The sequence below is a fragment of the Podarcis filfolensis genome, assembly GCF_964270895.1.
Source record: "Podarcis filfolensis genome assembly, chromosome: 4".
NCBI lineage: Eukaryota > Metazoa > Chordata > Lepidosauria > Squamata > Lacertidae > Podarcis > Podarcis filfolensis.
The window spans coordinates 95,260,681-95,283,876 of NC_139607.1; the positions used below are offsets into that span (position 1 = coordinate 95,260,681).

The 23,196-nt window shown below is 49.1% G+C and overlaps 2 protein-coding genes across 2 annotated transcripts in view; both read right to left on the minus strand.

Annotated features, from left to right (window-relative positions):
* CAPN5 (calpain 5) overlaps nt 1-23,196 on the minus strand; it is an 84,107-nt gene that overhangs the window by 26,359 nt on the left and 34,552 nt on the right. Inside the window, exon 3 of the mRNA XM_083609910.1 lies at nt 13,726-13,857. Within this exon, the coding sequence (XP_083466036.1) occupies nt 13,726-13,857 (132 nt within the window). The remainder of the gene's footprint in view (nt 1-13,725; nt 13,858-23,196) is intronic.
* OMP (olfactory marker protein) lies at nt 1,733-3,417 on the minus strand. Its single transcript, XM_083610224.1, has one exon. The coding sequence runs from the start codon at nt 2,875-2,877 to the stop codon at nt 2,398-2,400; it is 480 nt and encodes a 159-aa protein (XP_083466350.1). The 5' UTR covers nt 2,878-3,417; the 3' UTR covers nt 1,733-2,397.

Sequence of the window (23,196 nt, forward strand, 5' to 3'; positions counted from 1 at the left end):
CATGGCGTAAAATTTGCATGTGTTAATTCAGGCTTCCTCAACCTCGGCCCTCCAGATGTTTTGGGACTACAACTCCCATCATCCCTGACCACTTGTCCTGCTGGGGGGGGGGCAATATTGTACACGTGACATTTTTGATTGCATGCAAGAGCATTGTGCCTCCTTCCCTAAGCCAGGCAGAAGCTTCCCAGGTTTGGGGAAGGAGGTGGCAGGCTTTAATACTTCCATACTCTAATTTGCCGGGAACATTTAGGGGCCTAGCTTAGTCCCCCTAGTTAACTGGACGCACCCCACTGTTAAGAATGATGTTGGCAAGCCGGAAAGTGTGCAAAGACCAAGATGATTAAGGGTCTGGAAACCAAGCCTGATGAGGAACGGTCGAGGGAGGTGGGTAGGTTTGGCCTAGATAAGAGGAGACTGAGAGGTGATATGATAGCCACCTTCAAATAGCTGAAGGATGGAGCAAGCTTGTTTTCTGCTGCTCCGGACGGCAGGACTCGAACCCAGACCCATGGATTCAAATTACAAGGAGATTCCGACTCAACATCAGGAAGAACTTTCTGGTGGTAAGAGCTGTTCCGACACTACAATGCTACAACAAGGCAGCCTCCTGCGTTTAAAATTATAATTTTTTAAAAAGGGGGGGAGGTAGGAGATCTGGGGCCCTGTTCCCACGGGTCACCCCTAATAACTCCTCAGTTCCACTCTTTTTCTTTACTTCCTTTTGACCCACTCTGCACAAAAAGGGGGCAACGACTTTGTCACAACCTAACAGGAACCAGAGCGGCAAGGATCTGCTTCCATTTGGCCTCGGGGAAGGATGCTCACACGCAGGGAAGCCTTGCTGGAAAAAACAAACCGCCACTGAGGCCTCGCGGGACCGTGAAAGATCTTTGCTTCTGATATTTCGAAAAAAACATGTAAGAGTGTAATATACATGCTATTTTCCGTTTCTCCAACTGAGAAGGGGCTCATATTCCAGTTTCTTCAATGGGATTATCAAAAGCTTTGAGCGACTGAACACCTGCGGCCAGTATGGTTGGGAAATGTCTCAAAGATTCAGAATCAAGCCAGACCCATCTAGCCCAGTAATGTCTGCGCTGACTGCAAAGGTGTCAGGGAGAAAGGCGGTCCCAGATCTACCTGAAGAAGTTGAGGATTGAGCTACAGCCGTAAAGAAAGAAACAAACAAGAAATAAATAAATACAGCCACAAGGGAACAGATGAATGAATAAATAAAAATCCAGATTCACTGGCAGAAGGATTCTCAGATGCATAGAAATATTGGTTTTTATAGCAGCAGGCTTCAATTTCTGCCTCCCGCCTAAAGAATAAATTTCCAATAAGTTCCAACAGCTACAATCTGCAAATGGTTGTGGTTTGTTTTTTTAAGAAAGTAGTTTTACATTTATAAGATTTTATACACCTTGTGCAACTGGGGTAGGCTCTCTTGTTTCCTAAAGGCAGGGAATAATTTACTCTTAGGGGTACAGGAGAGGGGAAATGTGATCTGGGGGGGGGGACGACTTAATTCACCCCCCAGCCACAGATCACCAGGAAACCAGGTTCTTTTCTCTGAGCCTCGGCTCCCAAGTTGCAAAGAGGTACCTAGACAGCAAGCCTAGACAGCATCTTAAAAAGGAGACATCACCTTGCCAACAAAGGTCCGTACATGAAAAGAAATAAGTCAACAAGTCTTCATCACTAGACTCTTCCCCTTTTATCCCTTTAAGCTATATCTGCCCCTGCATTTCTCCCAGAACCCATGAGGACTACCAGCTTGCTTCAAAAGAGGCAAAAGGAAAATAAAAATCCGAACGGTCCCATGTATGAGGTCCTTTGCTCCATGATATACCCTTTGCTCTGGAGGGCAGTCAGAGCTGTGCAGATGCGCAGCTCTCCCAGTGTAAAGAATTGGGGCAAGATGGGAGTCGGCCACCCAGGGATGCCCTTGCTTCATCCAGCCCGGCTGCATCGCTGTCTGAGATTGCCAAGGGGTCTTTTTGCACCAGCGTTGCGTGGATATCTTGACTCGGCGGTCTGTGTGCGCCCGTGTGCGCGTCCGTCCGTCCCAAAGCTTCAAAACAGAAAACACACCTCACTTCCCAGCAGGAGACTTTGCCGCCTAAGCTGTGTCACTTGCCGCTTCTCTGAATCCTACGTTGAAAGCGCGTCAAAAAAGCGTGGCCTTCCAAGTTAGAGAAGCAAAGAAATAAATAGAAGGAAATAAGCAGACTTCCCAAACTGAGGCAGGCACCTGTGGCAATCAGGAGGAAATAAACTGCACGGTCTCCACGGTGCAATTTTGTTTTAGAAAATGAAAAAGCAGCCACAGAGTCGACAGCAGCGGGGAGGAAACAGAAGTTAAGGAGGTTGGGAGGGCAAGAGAAGCCCAACTCAGACTTTGAACACGACTGAGCACTTGAGCTGGGCTGGTTCCAGGCCGTCTGTGTACGCCAGGAGGAAATACATGACTTTCCGGATCCTGGCCAGCTCCACCAGCCTCTCCCCAAACTCCAGAGCGTCGGCCTCATTCCAATCGACCTCCTGGGCGCCTGCCTTCTTCCAGAAGACGGCCACAGGCTCCAGGAGCTGCCTGCGCATGAGGTTGGTGAGATCCGGCGTCCAATGCTGGGAGGTACCGATGATGGTGACCTTGCCGGGTTTCTCCAGAACCACATTCCAGCGCAGGAAGCGGAGGCCTTGCTGGCGCGAGAAGTCCAGCCGGTAGACGAACTCGTTGGCTTGCAGCAGCTTCTCCCCGTCTTGCGGTTTCTCGTTCCTCTGCTGGAGGCTCTCGACGCGCAGGCGCATGCACCGGGTCAGTTCGACATCCTGCACCAAGTGCAGCTCCAGCTCGGCCGCCTCCGAAGCCATCGAGACCCTCGGTATGCCCTCTCCTCCCTTCCCCTCAGCCGTGTTCTGCAGCACTGCCTCTCTGTCTTTCTCTGAGCGTCCGAAACGTAGGAAGAAAAATATGACACTGTTTGCAAACTCTTCTTGTCTCTCTCTCTCTCTCTCTGACCGGCCCTCCCCTGTCCCAGCGGTGCTAGGCAACCTGCTTCGGTGACGCGAAGCACCCTCGGGGGCTTTCCTCTGGGTGCCCTCGCCTCATTTGCAGGCGAGGGACGGATCCCGGCGCTGTACGATAAATCTATAGGGGATGCGGCCTCTGATGTCAGCTTCCCTGGCAACTCGCCTAGTGACCATTCCCAAACGAGGCACGTGGCATTCTCGGTCAGGTTTAAACGAGGTCTCCTATGTGCTTCGGATGGGGCCTGCCTCTCGGGATGGGGCAGGGGCTGGGGGCATATGCTGGAAATTCAGGAGGGGGTAGCAGGTTTCCTCTCTGCTTACCCCGTATGGCATTGAAGCATGTAAAGAAGGCTAGGCTCATGCTGGAAACAGCCCCATATTCTTCCCCCCTGCGTCCCGTTCATCTGACGCTTTCCCCAGTGTTGATAATTTTATACTGCAAGCTCCTTATGTCAAACCCTGACATGAAACCAGAATTGTAATAATAATAATAATAATAATAATAATAATAATAATAATAATAATAATACAGTCATACCTTGGGTTACGGACACTTCGGGTTGTGCAATTTCGGGTTAGCTGAAACCTGGAAGTACCGGAATGGGTTACTTCTGGGTTTCGGCGCTTGCACAGAAGCGCTAAATCGCACATTGTGCATGCGCAGAAGAGCCGAATCGCAACCCGCACATGCACAGACGCGGCGCTGCAGGTTGTGAACGTGCTTCCCGCACGGATCACGTTCGCAACCCGAGCGTCCACTGTAACAACAACAACAACAGTTCATTACTTATACCCCACCCATCGGGCCAGGCCTCCCCAGCCGCTCTGGGCGGCTTCCAGCAGGAAATTAAAAACACAATTAAATATCAAACATTAAAAGCTTCCCTAAACAGGGCTGCCTTCAGATGTCTTCTAAAAGTCACATAGTTGTTTATTTCCTTGACATCTGGAGGGAGGGTGTTCCACAGGGTGGGCACCACCACCAAGAAGGCCCTCTGCCTGGTACCCTGTAAGCTCCCTTCTCACAATGAGGGAACCGCCAGAAGGCCCTCGGAGCTGGACTTCAGTGTCCGGGCTGAACGATGGGGGTGGAGATGCTCCTTCAGGGATACTGGGCCGAGGCCGTTTGTATTGTAGGATATTGTTGAATTGTAGAGTTGGAAGGGACCCTAGGGTCATCTAGTCCAACCCCCTGCAATGAAGGAATCTAAACTAGACCATACGTGGCAGGTAGACATCTAACCTCTGCTTAAAAGCCCCCCAGGGAAGCAGAGTCCACAACCTCCCAAGGGAGACCGTCCCACTATCAAACAGCTCCTGGTGTCAGAAAGCTGAAATAAATAAAAAAAATTGTCCGGTAGCACCTTAGACACCAACTAAGTTGGTTCTGGGTATAAGCTTTCGTGTGCATGCACACTTCTTTAAAAAGTCAGAAAGTTCTTCCTGATGTTTCGTCAGAATCTCCTTTCTTGTAGCTTGCAGCCATTTGTTCAGGTCCAACCCTCCGGACCAGGAAAAAACAAGCTTACAATACGATAATCTTTATTGTCATTGTCCCATACAGAACAACAAAATTGAAAAAATCTACATCAGACATTCAAAAACCAACAAGCCTGCTATCCCAGCTATCCCAACCTGGTTAGCCCCCTAAAAACTCTGATACATTTTTAAATACAATATACTCCCATAGAGACTCCTTACACTGCGTTTAAAACCAAAATTGCATTTGGGTAGAAACTGTTTCTCAGGCGGCTAGTCCTAGTCTTTATAACCCTGTACCTTCTTCCAGAAGGCAGAAGCTGAAAGAGATCATTTCCGGGGTGCGCACTATCCTGCGCTATCTCTGCAGCTTTCTTATGACACCTGGAAGCATAGATTTGATCCAAGGTGAGAAGAGGGCACCCAATTATTCTCTCTGCAGTCTTTACAACCCAGGACAGCATTGTTTTTCCCCTGACCATGCAGCTCCCAAACCACACACACAGACCATAAGTTAATACACTCTCCACAGGACAATGGTAAAATGCCATCAACAGGTCCTTTGAGAGATTGTTTTTCCACAGGATTCTCAGAAAATATAACCTCTGCTGTGCTCTCTTCACCAGGTCTTTGCTGTTTTCTCCCCAGGTTAGGTCATCTCTCGGCTCCATTCCCAGAAATCGAGACCTGAGACCTGTTCCACGCACTTCCCCTCAATAATGAGTGGCTGAATATTCAAGGTGTAGATCAAGGTGCTTGCTCACCTGCCGCGCTTGCGACAGGAGCAAGAGCAAAAGTTTGGGAACATCTAGCAACGTTGTACTGCAGGACAGTCCTGCGAGGCTGGGGGAAAAACAACCCTTGAAGCGGAAACAGTCTCCATCATCATGCACTTCTCTGGAGGCCCAGATGATGGCTGTGAGATAAGGAAAGTTGTATCCCTGCGGGAGGTGTGATGCAAGTCCAATAGCTTTGTGGAGAGAAATGTCTCAAACAGCCTCACCCCGGTTGCTCTCCAACACAGGTACTCCAGATTGTCCTTTGGCCAGCAGGACGTGTATTTGCCAAATTTAAATTTGGTGACCAGCTGATGGGCGCAGACTTCTAGCCCGGTTGGGACCCCGCTGCATTCTGGATCTTCCAGGCAGCGATCCCAGAGTGTAGCTAAAACGGGGGGGGGGGGGGTTGAAGACAGCGCTGACTGAGAACTCTGGAGTGCAGCTGATCCCGCGAGGCTTGATCCCCATTGATCAGCAGTGCTTGGGTCTTCTTTCGCAGGTTGGGAATGCCGGTCGCCTGCTGTCATGGTTATGTCAGGTGAGTGACAGGTGGGTGCTCTGCTCACCCGTCAAAGCAGCCTGCCAGCCGCGCAGGACCTCAGGATCGGGTCAGCCAGACTGAAAAGGGCCCTTGCTCCCGGTGTAGTGGTTAGAGTAAGGGCAGGGGACTTTTGCCCCCCCCAGAAGTTACTGGACTCCAAATCAGCCACAGCCAGCATGGCCAATGGTTAGGTATACAGTGGTACCTCGGGTTACAAACGCTTCAGGTTACATACGCTTCAGGTTACAGACTTTGCTAATCCAGAAGTAGTGCTTCAGGTTAAGAACTTTGCTTCAGGATGAGAACAGAAATCGTGCTCCGGCGGCGCGGCAGCAGCAGGAGGCCCCATTAGCTAAAGTGGTGCTTCAGGTTAAGAACAGTTTCAGGTTAAGAATGGACCTCCGGAACGAATTAAGTACTTAACCTGAGGTACCACTGTAATGGGAACGCCACATCTTTTATTGCCCTCTTGCTCGAGATCAGAGATAATAATAATAATAATAATAATAATAATAATAATGATGATGATGATAATAATAATTTATATCCTGCCCATCTGGCTGGGTTTCTCCAGCCACTCTGGGCGGCTTCCAATGGAATACTAAAATACAATAACCTATTAAACATTAAAAGCTTCCCTGAACATGGCTGCCTTCAGATGTCTTCTATGAGTTTGGCAGTTGTTTTTCTCTTTGAGATCTGGTGGGAGGGTGTTCCACAGGGCAGGTGCCACTACCAAGAAGGCCCTCTGCCTGGTTCCCTGTAACTGGGCTTCTCGCAGTGAGGGAACCGCCAGAAGGCCCTCGGCGCTGGACCTCAGTGTCTGGGCTGAACGATGGGGGTGGAGACACTCCTTCAGAGCCAGAGACCTTCTGCATGCGAAGCAGGTGTCCTGACATCTGAGCTAAGGACCATGCCTAGGCCAGAGAGATGCTTTTGTTCCTCCCCTTAGTCCGTTCTCACACACTGAAACCCTGCAGAGCTGCTTTTAATTAGAAACGCTATTTATTTTATTTTGTTATATTTTGTTTCTATTCTGCCATCTGACTGCATTGCCCCAGCGAATCTGGAGAGCTCCCAACCAAATATTAAAAACACAATAAAACATTAACAATGCCAAGGTTGCAGGTTTGGTCCCTGTACTGGGGCAGCTGCATATTCCTGCAGGGGGTTGGACTAGACAATCTCAGGGTCCCTTCCAACTTTACAATTCTATGATTAACTATTAAGAACCAATCTTGCAAAGAAGTGTCACCGCTTAAAGGACCGGTGCGAAGTAGGAGCCCCATTAAAGAAAAGGAAAGAAGTACCCAGCCTCTGCTCAATTGCTTTCCTCATTCTCAGGCTCCCCTATGGTTGATCTCTCATGCACAAACTTGAAAGCCTCATATTCTCCTTCTTTGCTTGCAAGAGCAAGGCGGCTCTTTTGATTACCGTATTTTTCGCTCCATAAGACGCACCTAGTTTTTAGAGGAGGAAAGGGGGAAAGCCCCAGTTTTTTGAGGATCAGATCAAAGTTGTGCAGCTTCTTTTGCAAAGGGGAAAAGCCCCCTTTTTTGAGGATCAGTTCAAAGTTGTTGAGCTTGCTTTGTTTTTATGGGGTTCAACTCACAGTTCTGCAGCTTCCATAGGAAAGGAAAGGGAGCCCTTTCTACAGTTTCCAGACAGATAATCTAATCAGCCAGTCACATGTCACTGGGGAAACAAACAGCCTCCATCTGCAGAACATTAAAAAATGGAGGCCTGGGCAAGGGGCCGCGGCCGGAAAGGGAGCCAGCGATCAACCACACATTTGCTCCACAGACATTTCTCCTTCCTTTTAGGAGGAAAAAAGCGTGTCTTGTGGAGCGAAAAATACGGTACAGTGGTACCTCAGGATGCGAATGGGATCCGTTCTTGCGTTCCGTTCGGGATGCGAACGGGATCCATTCCGGAGCCCCGTTCGCATCCTGAACGGAACGCAAGATGCGACGGTGAATCTGTGCGTGCTGCGTTTCGCCGCTTCCGCGCATGCATGTGAAGTCATTTTGAGCGTCTGCGCATGCGCGAGCAGCGAAACCCAGAAGTAACGCGCTCCGTTCCTTCCAGGTAGCAGCGAAGTGCAACTTAAACGCGTTCAACCCGAAGCACATTCAACCCGAGGTATGACTGTACTCTGACACTCCAGCAGATGACTTTGCCACTCCTGAAAGTCTCCAAGTTGCACACACCTGCAGTACCCCGACTGAATTCCTGCATGTCTTGTAAAGTTGGGCATGAAGCAGGCTGTCTGTCCAAAAATGCTAAGCCAGAGCAAAAAGTTTCCAGCCTCAACCCCATCCAGCAAGTAATACAAAAAGACTCCGGAGAGGCCAGTGATGCTCTCTGCTCCCACCGGGAGAGCTAAGGGATTGGAAAGTTAGCATCGAGCAAACGAACAAAACAAAACAAAAATCGGGTTGCCGGGGAGGGACGGCAATGTCTGAAATAATGAGGCCCTCATGGGTCCTCTTCTCCTCTTTGAATGGCGTCTCCTAGGACCAAGAGCCTGGAGCAGATTGGGAGGCAATTTGCGCAGCTGAACTCAATGCTCAGGAAGGAAGTCAAACAGGGGGAGAAGGCAGGCAGTGACTGGCAGCCGGGGCAGGAAGCGCATAATGTCACAAGTAAAAAGTAGAGACATCACCTTGCCAACAAAGGTCCGTATAGTTAAAGCTAGGGTTTCACCAGTAGTGATGTATGGAAGTGAGAGCTGGACCATAAAGAAGGCTGATCACCGAAGAATTGATGCTTTTGAATTCTGGTGCTGGAGGAGACTCTTGAGGGTCCCATGGACTGCAAGAAGATCAAACGATCCATTCTGAAGGAAATCAGCCCTGAGTGCTCACTGGAAGGACAGATCCTGAAGCTGAGGCTCCAATACTTTGGTCACCTCATGAGAAGAGGAGACTCCCTGGAAAAGACCCTGATGTTGAGAAAGATGGAGGGCACAAGGAGAAGGGGACGACAGAGGACGAGATGGTTGGACAGTGTTCTCGAAGCTACCAGCATGAGTTTGACCAAACTGCGGGAGACAGTGGAAGACAGGAGTGCCTGGCGTGCTCTGGTCCAGGGGGTCACGAAGAGTCGGACACGACTAAACGACTAAACAACAACAACAACCTTGCTAAACGATAACTCCTTGGCCTTCCAGAGTCAAGCAGGTCTACTCCAGAGATGGCCAATGTAGGAACACAGGAAGCTGCCTCATACAGAGTCAGAAGGTAAAGGGATGCAGGTTGGCGCTGTGGTCTAAACCACTGAGCCTCTTGGGCTTGCCAATTGGAAGGTCGCCGGTTCGAATCCCCGTGACGGGGTGAGCTCCCGTTGCTCGGTCCCAGCTCCTGCCAACCTAGAAGTTTAAAAGCACACCAGCGCAAGTTGATAAACAGGTACCACTGCGGCGGGAAGGTAAACGGCGTTTCCGTGCGCTCTGGTTTCCACCACGGTGTCCCATTGTGCCAGAAGCGATTTAGTTCTGCTGGGAGCATGACCTGGAAAGCTGTCTGTGGACAAATGCTGGCTCCCTCAGCCTGAAAGCAAGATGAGCGCCGCAACCCCATAGTCGCCTTTGACTGGACTTAACTGTCCAGAGGTCCTTTACCTTTTCTTTTCTTTTTTTACAAAAACAGACCACTGGTACATGTAGCTCAATGGTGTCTGCACTGACTGGCAGCAGTGGCTCTCCACAATTTCAGAGATAGAGCAATTCTAGAAACACTCGCCTCCCCCAAAGGAGGGCACCAGGTTGCCAAAGGATGATCACAACCAGTGGCTCTCAAACTTTTCTTTTCTTTTTTAAAATAATTTTTATTAAATTTTCCATTTTAACAATCCAATCAAATCACATTAAATATTCCAAATTATACAAATCCATCATATAGTCCGAATATTCTGCCAAATTATAATTTTTTATTGGGACTTCCCATACTTCAAGTTCACCGAACTTGGCTCTCAATTTTTTTCAAGCCACCATAAATTCATTCCCAGTGCCCCCAACCCATAATAAGAAGCATTATTCAGAATAGCGTGACCCACTAAGGCATGGGTAGGCAAACTAAGGCCCGGGGGCCAGATCCGGCCCAATCGCCTTCTCAATCCAGCCCGCGGACGGTCCGGGAATCAGCGTGTTTTTACGTGAGTAGAATGTGTGCTTTTATTTAAAATGCATCTCTGGGTTATTTGTGGGGCATAGGAATTCATTCATTCCCCCCCCAAAAAAAAAATATAGTCCGGCCCCCACAAGGTCTGAGGGACAGTGGACCGGCCCCCTGCTGAAAAAGTTTGCTGACCCCTGCACTAAGGTAATAACACAAAATAATTCAAAATAGTAACAATGCATTGGGCATTTCTTCAAAAGCCAGTTAAAGTTATTTAGGTTTACTCAGCAAAACTGATGAACTTGATTTGGCAGTAGCAGTTTTTCAAAGTCTGCTAGTCATCTGCACGTCCCAAGACTCTTAATCTCAGCCTTGTGGCTTCAAGACCCACGTTGGGGATAAGATTCCTACATGTCAGGGGATTGGACGAGACGACCCTTGTGTACAATTCTATGATCTGACGAACACATCAGAATCAGAATTTGCTAAGTGTGGACAGGCAGAAACCCAGTGTTTGTCCACTAGAGGGCAGCAGCTGTCACAAGCATCTTTTACAATGGGGGTGAAGATAACAAACAGGAACAGGCTTTTAAATTATATTTTTGTTCGGGCGCCTCGGGCACTTCAATTTCTGGTGCCGGAGGTTGGAATACAGTCATTGCAACTTCTAGTCCTTGGCAGCCTTTTGAATCTGTCTGTTTCCTTTGAAAGCCCTTGCAAAGTTCAAAGGCTGAGACTCAAAAATTAAACAGTGAAACAGAGAATAATCCATCCAGCCTCCGGCTCCCACAGTGGCCAACGAGACACCCCTGTGGGAATCGCACAATCACAACAGTGCTCTCCCCTCCAGCAACAGCCGGTAGAGAATCTCAAGCTCAGGGCTGTGGGATTGAGCCCCAGGTTGGGCAAAATATTCCTGCCCTGCAGGGGGTTGGCCTAGATGATCTTAGGGGGTCCCCTTCCAACCCTACAATACTATGATTCCCAGCAAGCAGTAAAGCTTTCAGCAGGGGGTACGTCCCTTCCTCTTTCCCATCTCTCACATACAACCCAGCAAGCAAACAATTCATACACAGTCCTGTGGGATTTGGGGGCTGTGAGTTAAACCACAGAGCCTAGGACTTGCCGATCAGAAGGTCGGCAGTTCGAATCCCCACAACGGGGTGAGCTCCCGTTGCTCTGTCCCAGCTCCTGGCAACCTAGCAGTTCGAAAGCACGTCAAAGTGCAAGTAGATAAATAGGTACCACTCCGGCGGGAAGGTAAACGGCGTTTCCGTGCGCTGTTCTGGTTCGCCAGAAGCGGCTTAGTCATGCTGGCCACATGACCCGGAAGCTGTACGCCGGCTCCCTTGGCCAATAAAGCGAGATGAGCGCGGCAACCCCAGAGTCGGCCACGACTGGACCTAATGGTCAGGGGTCCCTTTACCTTTACCTGAATATTCCTTAGCCAAGAAGAAGAAGAATTTATTGTTTATACCCAGCCCATCTGGCTGGGTTTCCCCAGCCACTCTGGGCAGCTCCCAACAGAATTTAAAACTTCCCTGAACAGGGGCTGCCTTCAGATGTCTTCTAAATGTTATACAGTGGTACCTTGGGTTAAGAACTTAATTCGTTCTGGAGGTCTGTTCTTAACCTCAAACTGTTCTTAACCTGAAGCACCACTTTAGCTAATGGGGCCTCCCGCTGCTGCTGTGCGATTTCATCCTGAAGCAAAGTTCTTAACCTGAGGTACTATTTCTGGGTTAGCAGGAGTCAGTAACCTGAAGCGTCTGTAACCTGAAGCATCTGTAACCCGAGGTACCACTGTATAGTTATTCATCTCCATGACATCTGATGGGAGGGCGTTCCACAGGGTGGGTGCCACTACCAAGAAGGCCCTCTTCCTGGTCCCCTGTAACCTCACTTCTTGCAGCGAGGGAACCACCAGAAGGCCCTCGGAGCTGGACCTCAGTGTCCGGGCAGAATGATGGGGGTGGAGACGCTCCTTCAGGTCTACTGGGTCGAGGCCGTTTAGGGCTTTCAAGGTCAGCACCAACACTTTGAATTGTGCTCGGAAATGTACCTTGTCTACAAGCAGTGTGGAAGGGTGCAGTGTCTGAGCAGTGCATAATGAAGATTGTAGTGCGTGTGTTCATGTGCTGATGTGTATCTGCGTAGCCCCCACTCCTTCGGCACATGGCTCACGCAGCGGCAGCCCTGGGCAGCCGGCCAACAAATAGCCAACAGACAAACGGCATAATCCAGTTGATGGGAGTCAGGGCGGATACTGTGGAGGAAGGGCAAAGCAGAAAGCCTGGCTAGGATAGGCACTGCAGGAAGGGCAGGAAAAGCATAACTCTTTCATCGAAACCACGGGGGACTCTGAATCCGGAAGACCCATGGCAGGCAGGAAGAGAAGGCTTAACTTTTTGCATCAATGCGGTCGCCTCCATTGGAACGGTTTTTGCCAGCCTGGGCTTTTCCGGGTGTTTTGGATAACAGCTTCCATCGGATCCAGGCAGCACACTGCTGATGGAAGTTATGGTCCAAAATTTCCGGATGGCACCGCTTTGGCGAAGGTCACATTAAAAAAACAACAACCCCCAAACTGTTCTTAAAATCTGTTGATTTTATCTGCATTTCATCCCCTCTGGTGAAAACAGGGAAATTGTGTTCCATCCCTTTCGACATTTCTCAGATGAAAACAGGGACATCCTATTCCATCCCAGCCAAGATTTCTCCAGTGAAGGAAAGGCGGGACATTGTGGGATCAATCCAGAAACTGAGATAATAATAATAATTCATTACTTATACCCCGCCCATCTGGCTGGGTTTCCCCAGCCACTCTGGCCGGCTTCCAACAAAACACTAAAATACAATAACCTATTAAACATTAAAAGCTTCCCTAAACAGGGCTGCCTTCAGATGTCTTCTAAAAGTCTGGTAGTTGTTTTTCTATTTGACATCTGATGGGAGGGCATTCCACAGGGCGGGTGCCACTACTGAGAAGGCCCTCTGTCTGGTTCCCTGTAACCTCACTTCTCGCAATGAGGGAACCGCCAGAAGGCCCTCGGAGCTGGACCTCAGTGTCCGGGCAGAACGATGGGAGGTGGAGACGCTCCTTCAGGTATACTGGACCGAGACCGTTTAGGGGTTTAAATGTCAGCACCAACACTTTGAATTGTGCTCAGAAACGTACTGGGAGCCAGTGTAGGTCTTTCAAGACCAGTGTTATATGGTCTCGGCGGCCGCTCCCAGTCACCAGTCTAGCTGCCGCATTCTGGATTAGTTGGGATGGCTTTTGTAATTCTGGGACTGTGCCTGGAAAATTGGGGGACTCGGAGGGTCTGGTATTTCAATAATTTCATTGGGTCTCTGGATGCTGGACAACACGGTCCTTTGGTCTGATCGAGGAGCGTTCTTCTTATGTCCAATTCCAAAATTCTGTTGCATCTTATCTGAAGGAGTCTGGGCCCAATCACAAAGCCATCAAAAGTAAATGGGATAGGATTGCAGGGAAGTTAAAAAGAGGACAGATGTCCTTCAGACCCTGTCTTTCCTCCCCTGGCATTGTTCTGGCTTTGGAGAACCTTCAAAACATTTCCAGACTTTCCTTCCCAATAATGAGGACTAGGGACTTGTGTTTTCAAAACAAGAAGTGGTGGAGATTTGCAAGGAGCCGGGTTTTGCAGGCTGAAGCCCACACAGGTTGGCTTTGCAAGAAGCGAAATGTGCCTTGACAATGTTCCTAAAGTAAACAAGCAACAACCAAATTTCAAAGCTCCGCCGTTACCTTTTGCCACAGGGCTTCTCTTGACGCCAGGGAGGAGCAAGCCGCCACAAACCAGCAGTTCCCCACCTGGCCCTGGTGCAAGTCGTGAGAGCTGATTCCATCCACGAAGAGGTGGGGGTCGTCGCAGATGTCCTGCACAGAGAGAGGAGAAAGAAAACACAAGATGAAGAAGAGGCACGGCCGCCCAGTGTCAACAATACTGAGCTGGGAGGATCAGCTTCTCCCCCAAATATTTGGAAGACCCTGAAACATCCTGTGCCAGAAGCCAGATTCCTGTGCAATAAATAAAAAAGCATCATCTCAGCACAGAGCAGGGAACATCTGCTTAGGAAAATGCCGAGCAGGGAACCCAAGTCGCCGTTTGACCTCCCCTCCTCCGCTTTCTGGACAGTTTTGACAAAGAACGTAAGTGAGCAGACACGCAACATCAAGGGACTGAACTAGGCTCATTTGAAACACGTCGTATACATATGACTGTATTTCACCTGATCCATCCACTGTAATTATTAAGTTTGCAGATGATACCACCATAATGGATCTAATTACAGGTGGAGATGAATCAGCGTACATGGGGGAGGTTCAAAAAGTATCTACATGGTGCCTAGAGAATAACTTGCACCTAAATATTAGCAAGACAAAGGAGATGGTGTTGGACTTTCGGAGGAAGAGAGGGGAGCTAGCCCCATTGTATATCGGGGGGGGGGGGCTGTGTGGAGAGAGTCTCTTCCATTAAATTCCTGGGAGTTTACCTTAGTAAGGACCTCACTTGGAAATATTTTTTGCTCTGTAAGACGCACTTTTCCCCTCCTAAAAAGTAAGGGGAAATGTGTGTGCGTCTTATGGAGCAAATGCAGGCGGGAGGCTCAGTGCTCCCTTTAAAGAACCGCGTGGAGCGTGTGTGGCTCTTGGGGCTTAGAGCCACACACACACTCCACATGCCCGCTTGGACTACTGCAATGCACTCTACGTGGGGCTACCTTTGAAGGTGACTCGGAAACTACAACTAATCCAGAATGCGGCAGCTAGACTGGTGACTGGGGGCGGCCGCCGAGACCATATAACACCGGTCTTGAAAGACCTACATTGGCTCCCAGTACGTTTCTGAGCACAATTCAAAGTGTTGGTGCTGACCTTTAAAGCCCTAAACGGCCTCGGCCCAGTATACCTGAAGGAGCGTCTCCACCCCCATCATTCTGCCCGGACGCTGAGGTCCAGCGCCGAGGGCCTTCTGGCGGTTCCCTCATTGCAAGAAGCAAAGCTACAGGGAACCAGGCAGAGGGCCTTCTCGGTAGTGGCGCCCGCCCTGTGGAACGCCCTTCCAGCAGATGTCAAAGCGATAAACAACTACCTGACATTCAGAAGACATCTTAAGGCAGCCCTGTTCAGGGAAGTTTTTAACGTGTGATATTTTACTGTATTTTTGGTTTTTATGGAAGCCGCCCAGAGTGGCTGGGGAGGCCCAGCCAGATGGGCGGGGTATAAATAATAAATTATTATTATTATTATTATTTAAAGGGAGCGCGGCTATTGGGGGAGCCTTAGCCGCGCGCAGCCTCTCCCGGGTAGGGGATGAAGGCTCCCCTTGCCCAGGAGAGGCTACGCGCGGCTAAACAAGAAGCCAGGACAACGAGTGGGATCGCTGCGCTGTGATGCCGCTGGCTGTCCTGGCTTCTGGCTTAGGTGCGCGCAGCCTCCGCAGAGCATGCGGAGCCTTCATCCCCGTGCCCTGCGGAGGCTTTGCGGGGCTATCCAAAAGCCAGAACAGCTAGAGGGAGCGCTGCGCAGTCCATTTTCTCAAGTTCTTGCCTGTTAGTTTTTAGCTGAATTGGTGAGCCACTAACAATTTAAATTTAAATTTTGCGCCTCCACGAAACCTCAGCGCAGGCGACGGATACTTAAGGGAGATTAATTCAATCCCTTCCTCATTTGCTTAGCCTTCGATTCTTTGCTCCATGTCACAGGGATGCAACGAAACAAGCCAATAATATTTTGCAAATTAATTAGCAGCCCGCCAGCTGACATCAGCCAAGTTTTAGGCAATTTATCCACCGATCAAAGCTTGCAGCCCTAATAACCGACATTCCTCTTTACAAGACCGTCCCCTTTGCAACAAGGATTGTCTTACAGGTGGCAAACTAAGGCTGGGAGTGGACCTCCCACCCACTGCCAGACAAATAAACCCTGCGATGAATTAATTTCCAATCTAGGCCATAGCGGCTCTGAATGACAGAGAAGTCACTTTCTAACAGCAGACACTGCAATCCAAACCACGCACCACGAATGATGAAGAAGCAAATTTGCCCTCTCCAGGAGATTCAAGCATAAAAACAACAACAGAGAAACCAGCCCCTGCCCCAGTCCAATTCAATCAGGCTTGTGTCAAAGTCTCAGGTCCCAGAACAAGACAAACAGACGAACACACAGATTGCATATTAAGTTTGGGATGCTCAGAAAGAGAGCTCTGTTTTCCATTAAGCAGGCATTACGGATTGCAGGCTCTTCCAAGCACCACAGCCAAGATGGATCGCCTCCTCCGAACCACACAAGGCTAATTGAAAGAGAAATGTTACGATCTGGCAGCAGCCGGGTTGTGCGGCTTTATTGCACTGATAGTCACTCCCCACTGGTGCAAGAAGGGAGCATTTAGGCTGCCTGAATTTCCTTAAGGATGTAAACCGAGCTGGCTGGATCAGGCCCATGGCGCAGCTGGTCCAACATCCTGTTTCAAAGGGATTGCCTGTGTTGCAGGAATTTATGTATAGGTTGGGGGGGGGGGTTGCCCCTCCAGCAGATATCGTGCACATGCAGCCCACTACCAAAACCAGCACAATCGCTTTTCTGACTTTTGTGATTTGCCCCACAAAACACTTCATCACAGTTTCTTCCTATCTATTCAAGGGGACTTTGCTGCACGATACCAAATGTAAGAATTCACTGATAAAGGTATCTCTGTACTGGCTCACTGGGAAAACCTCAGAAATTCATATAGACATGTGAGCTCAGCTACTCAGCAGCCCCTCTGCCTGAGTGATAATCTCTGGCATCCTGATACCTGAGTGCCAGACAGGTAGCCATTCCAGAAATAACAAACCCCAATGAAGACAAAAGGGTGTGATTATCTTGGCTGGGAAACAGGGAAATGTAAAGATCTTTTTTGTTACACTTGATGGGTGTTTGGTGGAGGGCAAGGAGAACCATGGGGCAGGTCCAGGATGCTCAGATTACTGACACCAGACTGCCCTTTCATGATGTAACAGTTATGCATGAGTGATGTAGGGTTTTTTTGGGGGGGTAACATGGGGATTAGCAGCTGATAAAAGTTTGGGTTCTCTTTTGTTCAGGGCTTCCATCTTGTTCCACCTTGTGGCAGGTGGGAGTCCTGTCGCGACAGTCTTCAATAAAGACCAAGCCTACTGGCTGCTGTTTTGCTCTGGTATTCCTGGCTGGTGTCTTTGCTTTTTGTCCAAGGGAGCCCTCAGATTTCTCTGTTAACACCTGTGGGAAACCAGCACACAGGATTGATAGAATTGTAGCATTGGAAAGGACCCTGAGGGTCATCTAGTCCAACCCCCGGCAGGAATTTCAACGAAAGCATCTATGACAGATGGCCATCCAATCTTTGCTTAAAAACCTCCAAGGAAGGAGAGTCCACAAGCTCCTGAGGGAGACCGTTCCACCGTCAGACAGCTCTTAGTGTCAGAAAGTTCTTCCTGATGTTGAGTCAGAATCGCCTTTCTTGTAACTCGAGGCTACGGGTTCGAGTCCTCCCCTCCAGAGCTGGAGAAAACAAGCTTGCTCCATCCTCCATGTGACATCCCTTTAGATATTGAAAGATGGCCATCTCCACTCAGTCTATGATTACCAGATTCTTTTTCAATAAATCCGGGGACAATTTTTATTTTTATTTTTTTTTGAAGCTGAGTAGCAACAGGGAGTCAGTAGTGGGGATGGTGAGGCAAAAGACCCCGGGCCCAAGCACACATGCATATTGTATAAAGGCGCAAAGCCCTTCTTTCGCACCCTGTGAAACATAAATGCGCAGAGATTTTTAAAAACTGGGCAACGGCACACCACCCACCTGTGACTCCCCCAATAAGTCGAAACAAAGGGGGAAGGGGGCAGGAGATCTGTACCGCTGGATGTCCCCGGTTCCCCGCTGGCAGTGGCAGTGGCAGCGGCAGTCAGCAGCCCGGAGCCAGCCTGGTAGCGCAGTTGGCTCTGGCTGGCTTCAGGAGCTGCTATTGCGCAGACACATCATATGGGGACTTCCGGAGAGGAAAAATGCCGGGTGCCACAGCAGCGAGCAGCTCCTGAAGCCAGCCAGAGCCGGGGACAGATGTGCAAATCCGGGGACTGTCCCCGGAAACCGGGGATGTCTGGTAACCCTATCTCAGTCTCCTCTTTTCCAGGCTAAACATATCCAGCTCCTTCAATCATTCCTCATCAGGCTTGGTTTCCAGGCCTTTAATCATCTTGGTTGCCCTCTTCTGCACACCTTCCAGCTTCTCAACATCCTTCTTAAATTGTGGCACCCAGAACTGGACATAGTATTCCAGGTGTGGTCTGACCAGGGCAGAATAGAGTGGGACTATCACTTCCCTTGATCTGGACACCAGACTTCTGTTGATGCAGTCTAGAGTAGCATAAACCTTTTTTTTGCTGCTGCACAAGAGCCTTCTCCAACCTTTGTGGTTTTCAGCAACTGGTACCCAGAAGCAATTTTGCCTCTAACTGAGGAGGCAGCTGAGCATAGCCTCTGTACGGTGGTACCTCGGGATAAGTACTTAATTCGTTCCGGAGGTCTGTTCTTAACCTGAAACTGTTCTTAACCTGAAGCACCACTTTAGCTAATGGGGCCTCCAGCTGCAGCTGCGCCGCCGAAGCACAATTTCTGTTCTCATCCTGAAGCAAAGTTCTTAACCTGAGGTACTATTTCTGGGTTAGCGGAGTCTGTAACCTGAAGCGTATGTAACCTGAAGCATATGTAACCCGAGGTACCACTGTACATGGAGGTTTTATTTAACTACCCTGGCCCAACACCACCCAGTGAGCTTCACAACTGGGTAGAGGATTATTGATTTATTCTTGCATTTCTCTCTCACCTTTTCCTCCACATTACTCAAGATGATATACATGGCTCTCCCACTCCCCAATTAACCCCCCCGCCCAACAACCAAGCGAGGTAGGCTAGAAGCTGAGAGGCAGTGGCTGGCCCAAGCTCAACCAGTGAGCATTTCATGGCCTGCAGGGTGGATAAAAATCAATGAAATTCATTTGGCAAAGAAAGAATCTGCGGGATTTTCATCCCACAGGGAGACCAAAGCCTTTGGCTGCTGGTCTACAAATTAACACAAAACGTTGCGCCCTTTCCTTTTGCATCGGAAAACATCCGTTAAAGCAATTGCACGTGGAAAGGATGCTGAAGGATGATGTATGTGCGTCTCCTGCGACCGCATCTGTTTTGAACATAATGGAAAGCTAAGCAGAGGAACTGCAAGGAGGAAAATAATGAGGAAATATTAAAACCAGGAGACAGTTCCTCCTACGCAGCCTCAAGGGATGTGCACTGGGAAGCCTAGCAATCGCTTGGATCAACAGCTTCGAAGTCTGCCACGGGGTCCTTGCAAGGGCGGGCTGGTCTTCATCTGAAAGCATTTCTGCTGCTTTCCTTTTTAAAAAAATAAATAATGCTTTATTTTAATGTATTTTTAATCTTTGTTGGAAGCCGCCCAGAGTGGCTGGAGAAGCCCAGCCAGATGGGTGGGGTACAAATAATAAATTATTATTAGTAGTAGTATTAGTATTATTATTTGGTTGAAAACTTTATAACAGAAATATGCAATAGATGTTATTCATTCTTTAACTAATACTTGCTTTGCACAGTGGTACCTCGGGTTACATACGCTTCAGGTTACATACGCTTCAGGTTACAAACTCCACTAACCCAGAAATTGTACCTCGGGTTAAGAACTTTGCTTCAGGATGAGAACAGAAATCGTGCGGCGGCGGCACGGCGGCAATGGGAGGCCCCATTAGCTAAAGTGGTGCTTCAGGTTAAGAACAATTTCAGGTTAAGAACAGACCTCCAGAACGAATTAAGTACTTAACCCGAGGTACCACTGTACATCCATTTGTGATTAAATTTGACAAGACCTCCAATCTTACCCTTGCGTTCCCGAATTAAGTTCCTTAAATATGCTCTTAAACTTTACTTTCTCTGTGTTATTTGACTGGCTATAAATTTCATTTTATAAAAACATCCTGCTTACACACCGAAGCTCAGTCAAGACCTGCCAACGTATTGATCTTTTGACAGCGTCCTTTTACATGCACTCGGTATATATCCCACTCTCTGATAAATTTTTCATCTGCAACGTCTCTTAGCCTCGCTGACAATCTTGCCAGCATACTCTCTGATTTTGTTTTGCCATTCTGATTTAGATGGAATATCCTATCCCTACCAGCCTTTTGCGATTAGAATTCTGGCAGCAACTGTAACATACATAAAGACTCTCCTAAAGTTTTTTTGAGGGGGGATTTCATTACCCATAATTCCTAGCAGGAAAGCTTCAGGGGTTTTTTTAGGGAAGGAGCATTTGAACATTTTCTTAAGCTCGTTATAAATCATTCCCCAAATTTTGGAGAAATGCATTTCTGCGGCTTTCCGGCACCTGTTCCAAGACTTTGAGACGGGGCAGGGTGCAAACCAACATTTGCAAAGTGTCCTCATTGCCGCAAACATGAATTTGTTGTTGTTTAGTCGTTTAGTCGTGTCCGACTCTTTGTGACCCCCTGGACCAGAGCACGCCAGGCACTCCTGTCTTCCACTGCCTCACGCACTTTGGTCAAACTCATGTTAGTAGCTTCGAGAACATGGTCCAACCATCTCGTCCTCTGTCGTCCCCTTCTCCTTGTGCCCTCCATCTTTCCCAACATCAGGGTCTTTTCCAGGGAGTCTTCTCTTCTCACGAGGTGGCCAAAGTATTGGAGCCTCAGCTTCAGGATCTGTCCTTCCAGTGAGCACGCAGGGCTGATTTCCTTCAGAATGGATAGGTTTGATCTTCTTGCAGTCCATGGGACTCTCAAGAGTCTCCTCCAACACCAGAATTCAAAAGCATCAATTCTTCGGCGATCAGCCTTCTTTATGGTCCAGCTCTCACTTCCATACATACTACCCCTTCATGGATCACTGCCTTGCCGTGTTGAAGGGGCTTGAATAACTCAGAGAAGCTATGAGCTACGCTGTGCAGGGCCACCCAAGATGAACAGGTCATAGTGGAGAGTTTTGACCAAACATGATCCACCTGGAGGAGGAACCGGCAAACCACTCCAGTATCCCTGCCAAGAAAACTCCATGGACAAAGGCAACAGGCAAACGTGAATATACCTGTCTTATTTTTAAAGTAGGCTTCCTGGACCTGCTGTTAACTCTGCTCCTCGGGCAGGTGTGAAATGCAGGAATTCATTTCGCTCAGGGCCTCTGATCCTCTTCTTTGCTCTCATCCATGCATGAAACCACTCAAATTAACACCCTTCGCTTCGCTGAGCCATGCGGCTTTGCTGATAACGCTGCCCGGTTTTCGTGGCTGTGCACCTCACCTTGGCTTCTCTCTCGCAGGCAAGGCATGCACAGCTGGACGGCAAAAGGATGTTCTGCGCACTCTCGATTAGCAGCAATACGCCTTCCTCCCCACATCGAGGCCCCCGAATGACCTTCACTCTCAGGACGCCAAGCTCGCCTTGCCAGCAAACGCAGCTGCAGCTGCTTTGTGTGAGCCGTCGATCAGGCCCAGATTTACATCACAGAATCGTAGAATCGTCGAGCTGGAAGGGAGCCAAGGGGTCATCTAGCCAAACCCCCGGTAATGCAGGAATTACAGGCTCAGTCCACTGAGTTTTCCCCTTTGATAAACAGCTTAAAAGGCAAAGGTAAAGGGACCCCTGACCATTAGGTCCAGTCGTGGCCGACTCTGGGGTTGCGGCGCTCATCTCGCTTTACTGGCCGAGGGAGCCGCTGTACAGCTTCCGGGTCAAGTGGCCAGCATGACTAAGCCGCTTCTGGCAAACCAGAGCAGCACATGGAAATGCTGTTTACCTTCCCACCAGAGCGGTACCTATTTATCTACTTGCACTGATATGCTTTCGAACTGCTAGGTTGGCAGGAGCAGGGACCGAGCAACAGGAGCTCACCCGTCGCAGGGATTTGAACCGCCGACCTTCTGATCAGCAAGTCCTAGGCTCTGTGGTTTAACCCACAGCGCCACCTGCGTCCCTGATAAACAGCTTGGGCTTCCCCAAAACAACTCATGCCAGACAAATCTCATTTTTGTAATGATGGCGTTACAAGGGGGAGGCTGTGGACGTACCGTATCTTGATTTCAGTAAGGCTATTGACAAAGTCCCTCGTGATATTCTTGTGAACAAGCTGGCAAAATGTGGCTTGATTTGTAGCTGGTTGACCGACCGAACCCAAAGAGCACTCATTGATTGTTCCTCGTCTTCCTGTCTTACGGACAGTGCTGCGTACTGTACTTTTCTGTGTATAGTCATACCTCGGGTTACAGACGCTTCAGGCTGCATTTTTTCGGGTTACGGACCCACCGAAACCGGGAAGTACCGAAACGGGTTACTTCTGGGTTTCAGCGGTCGAGCATGCGCAGAAGCGCTAAATTGTGCTTTGTGCATGCGCAGAAGCACCAAATCACAACCCACGAGTGTGCAGACGCGCTGCTGCGGGTTGCGAACGTGCATCCCGCACGGATCACGTTCGCAACCCGAGCGTCCACTGTATGAGACTAGGTTTTCCTCCTTTAAAATCATGCTTAAAAGTGGGGGTCGTCTTATAGGGTGGACGTTTGATTGGTTGTTGCCGCGGCTGTCAATGGCTATTGTGCATGTTATTGGTTGCTGCGTCAATGGGTGGTGTTGATTGGCCGAGGCTGTGGCATTTGGGCGGGCGATTGGCGAGGGGACAGACGAGAGGCGGAATTCGCAACACATGCAGGTGAGCGATTTTCGGCATTCCCACCTAATAAAAGCTCGACAACCCTTGGTAACCCCCCCCCAAAAAAAACAGCTCAACAACTCTGGGGGCAGTCCTCCCCGCAAAAGCTCAACTTTTTGCCATCTCCACCCATTTTCTGAAATTTCAGTCCCCCAAAATAGGGGGCGTTTTATACATGGGGGCGTCTTATAGGCGGAAAAGTACGGCATATCCTACTCTAAAACAACTCCGGAAAAGAATTTGGCACGCAGGCTCTCTAAGCTCTCAAGCCAGGAATAGCTGAATTGGATCAGCCTCTTTAATAAAATCATGCAAATTGAACAAGTTTGCAGAACTAATGCTATAACTTTTTTTCAGGTGCCATGGTTTCCTGCTACTTCCTTTTGGTGCGTGGAGGGGAGGACACTGGAAATCTGCAAATAGATTTCCCATTCTCTGTAAAACTTCTTTTCGAAGGAGCTGAGGGA

Bases quoted from the DNA above. Each gene is read 5' to 3' on its own strand.
- OMP (XM_083610224.1), bottom strand. From the start codon at position 2,877: ATGGCTTCGGAGGCGGCCGAGCTGGAGCTGCACTTGGTGCAGGATGTC.